The 1,984-nt window shown below is 31.4% G+C and overlaps 1 protein-coding gene across 1 annotated transcript; it reads right to left on the bottom strand.

The window, feature by feature from the left end:
• Nucleotides 1–768: 768 nt before the first annotated feature.
• Nucleotides 769–1,485, bottom strand: LOC133338349 (F-box/LRR-repeat protein 6-like; the record flags this gene model as incomplete). The annotated part of the gene is made up of 4 exons (XM_061546526.1): nucleotides 1,478–1,485; nucleotides 1,298–1,433; nucleotides 1,022–1,232; nucleotides 769–938 (listed from the first exon to the last, which is right to left on the bottom strand). Coding segments are annotated over exons 1-4 (525 nt in total), but the record flags the coding sequence as incomplete, so codon positions are not given.
• Nucleotides 1,486–1,984: the final 499 nt, after the last annotated feature.

Below are 1,984 nucleotides of genomic sequence, written 5' to 3' on the forward strand. Positions count from 1 at the left end.
TTTTGTGGCGCCTTTGGTTAAAGATCGTATTGCTAACCTTTTAGGTGACATTATTTCAGTGAAATCGAATGATGAAATGGTTAAACAACTGAAATTGCAAACTGAATAAATGAAATGTAACTTTTTAAAAATAAGAATATTGTAAAAGATTTTTTAGAAATAAATAGGTAATTTATTAACTTTAAAAAAATTCATAAACGCATTTTTTTTTAAATAAAAGGTATTTTATGAAAACCTAGATTGACCCAAATTTTTCCTTGGTCAAAACCGAAGCAACATTTTAATTTTTTCTTTTAAATAAGTGGGTGACGTCGGGGGTGATAGATTTCCAACAACGGCTCTGATTGGCTTTAACATGGCAAAGGCCAGGCTCCCCGCGATGTTACCTGGGTTAAATTAGGCGTGGATTTTTTAAAACAATATTTTTAGAGTCATAAATAAGGCGTGGATTTTAGGTTCTTAAATTATTTTTTAAACTATTAAATAAGGCGTGGATTTTTTAAAGGAATATTTTTAGGCTATTAAATAAGGCATGGATTTTTTAAAGAAATATTTTTATGCTATTATATTTTCAGGGTCTTAAATAAGGCGTGGATTTTTTAAAGAAATATTTTAGACTATTTAATAAGGCTTGAATTTTTTAAAGGAATATTTTTAGGCTATTAAATAAGGCATGGATTTTTTAAAGGAATATTATTAGGATTTTTTGACTTTTAAAACGCCTCTTGTGTCTCACATCTTCATATATAACTTCGTTACAGTACTTACATTCACAGAACTTAAGTCTAGACGTTCGAGTTTTTTCATATTTTCAACTAAATATGCCAAATGATCACATGAGAAACCTTTCCAACCCGATAGGGTTATACTTGTTAAATTCGGTGCACCATCAGCTAATTTCATTAGAAAACAATTAATGTCTGTGATTTTGAAGTTTGCTGTAAGAAGAAAATACAAAAATACATATTTTATTTTATAATAAAAAACAAACACAATAGCAAATATTTTGTTTAATACTTACAAACATTCAATTCTGTGCAACATGTACAGCGATTATCGACAAACCATTTTAATTTCAGCTCCGTGCGATATTTCTCTTTAATCCATGTGGTGAGATCTAGCGAACGCCACAAGGTGGGTGATAAAGAGACACGGCGCCACAGGGAACAGACACGACCCAAACGAAATAAGGTCGGTAGGCAACCTTCCTTTTCGACGACATTTTGGAAAATCTACAAAAAGAAATGAAAACAGAAATTAACAAAAAATATTTAAATATATATTTTGAATTATTTACCTTAAAAAGCACTGGTTCGGGTAAATCTCTACCCCATATACTTTGCTCCACAATGGGACGTTTGTGTTCATCACCATCATTGCCAGCTTGCCCTGCATTAGAGCCGCCCGTTCCTGTGGCCGATTGTCGCTTGGAACTACGTTCCTTTTTCCGTTTAGGTTCATAATCCAATTCATCGGCTTCATCATTGCTGTCGTTGTTCAGTTTTATACGTTGTTTTGGATTCCTTGAACTTTTACGACTTCTCCCCGATGTTGTGGCTGATTTAACGGCTGCTGTGGCCGCTGCTGTAGCTGTGACGGCACTTAATGAACTATCGGATTTTTTAATACATAACTTAATACCCGTTTTATTTTCACTTATCTGAAAGAATATAGAAAAAATATATATCAAATTTAAAAAATTGTTAATTAGTTTCTTATGGTTGTATTTTTAGGAACTTCAATAAGACGTGGATTTTTTAAAAGGATATTTTTAGGGACTTAAATAAGGCCTGGATTTTTGAAAAAATATTTTTAGGGACTTAAATAAGGCGTTGATTTTTTAAATGAATATTTTATTGAACTAAAAAAATATAATTTTTTATCTTATACACCTTTTACAGTACCTATAGATACACCATAAATTTTGAGGGTCTTCCAGAAAATTAAGACATTTATGGGCCTTTTGAAGACGATAAGTATTTAC

Source organism: Musca vetustissima, unplaced genomic scaffold (assembly GCF_032173495.1).
Source record: "Musca vetustissima isolate MV318-11 ecotype Yass unplaced genomic scaffold, APGP_CSIRO_Mvet_v1 utg194819, whole genome shotgun sequence".
Taxonomy (NCBI): domain Eukaryota; kingdom Metazoa; phylum Arthropoda; class Insecta; order Diptera; family Muscidae; genus Musca; species Musca vetustissima.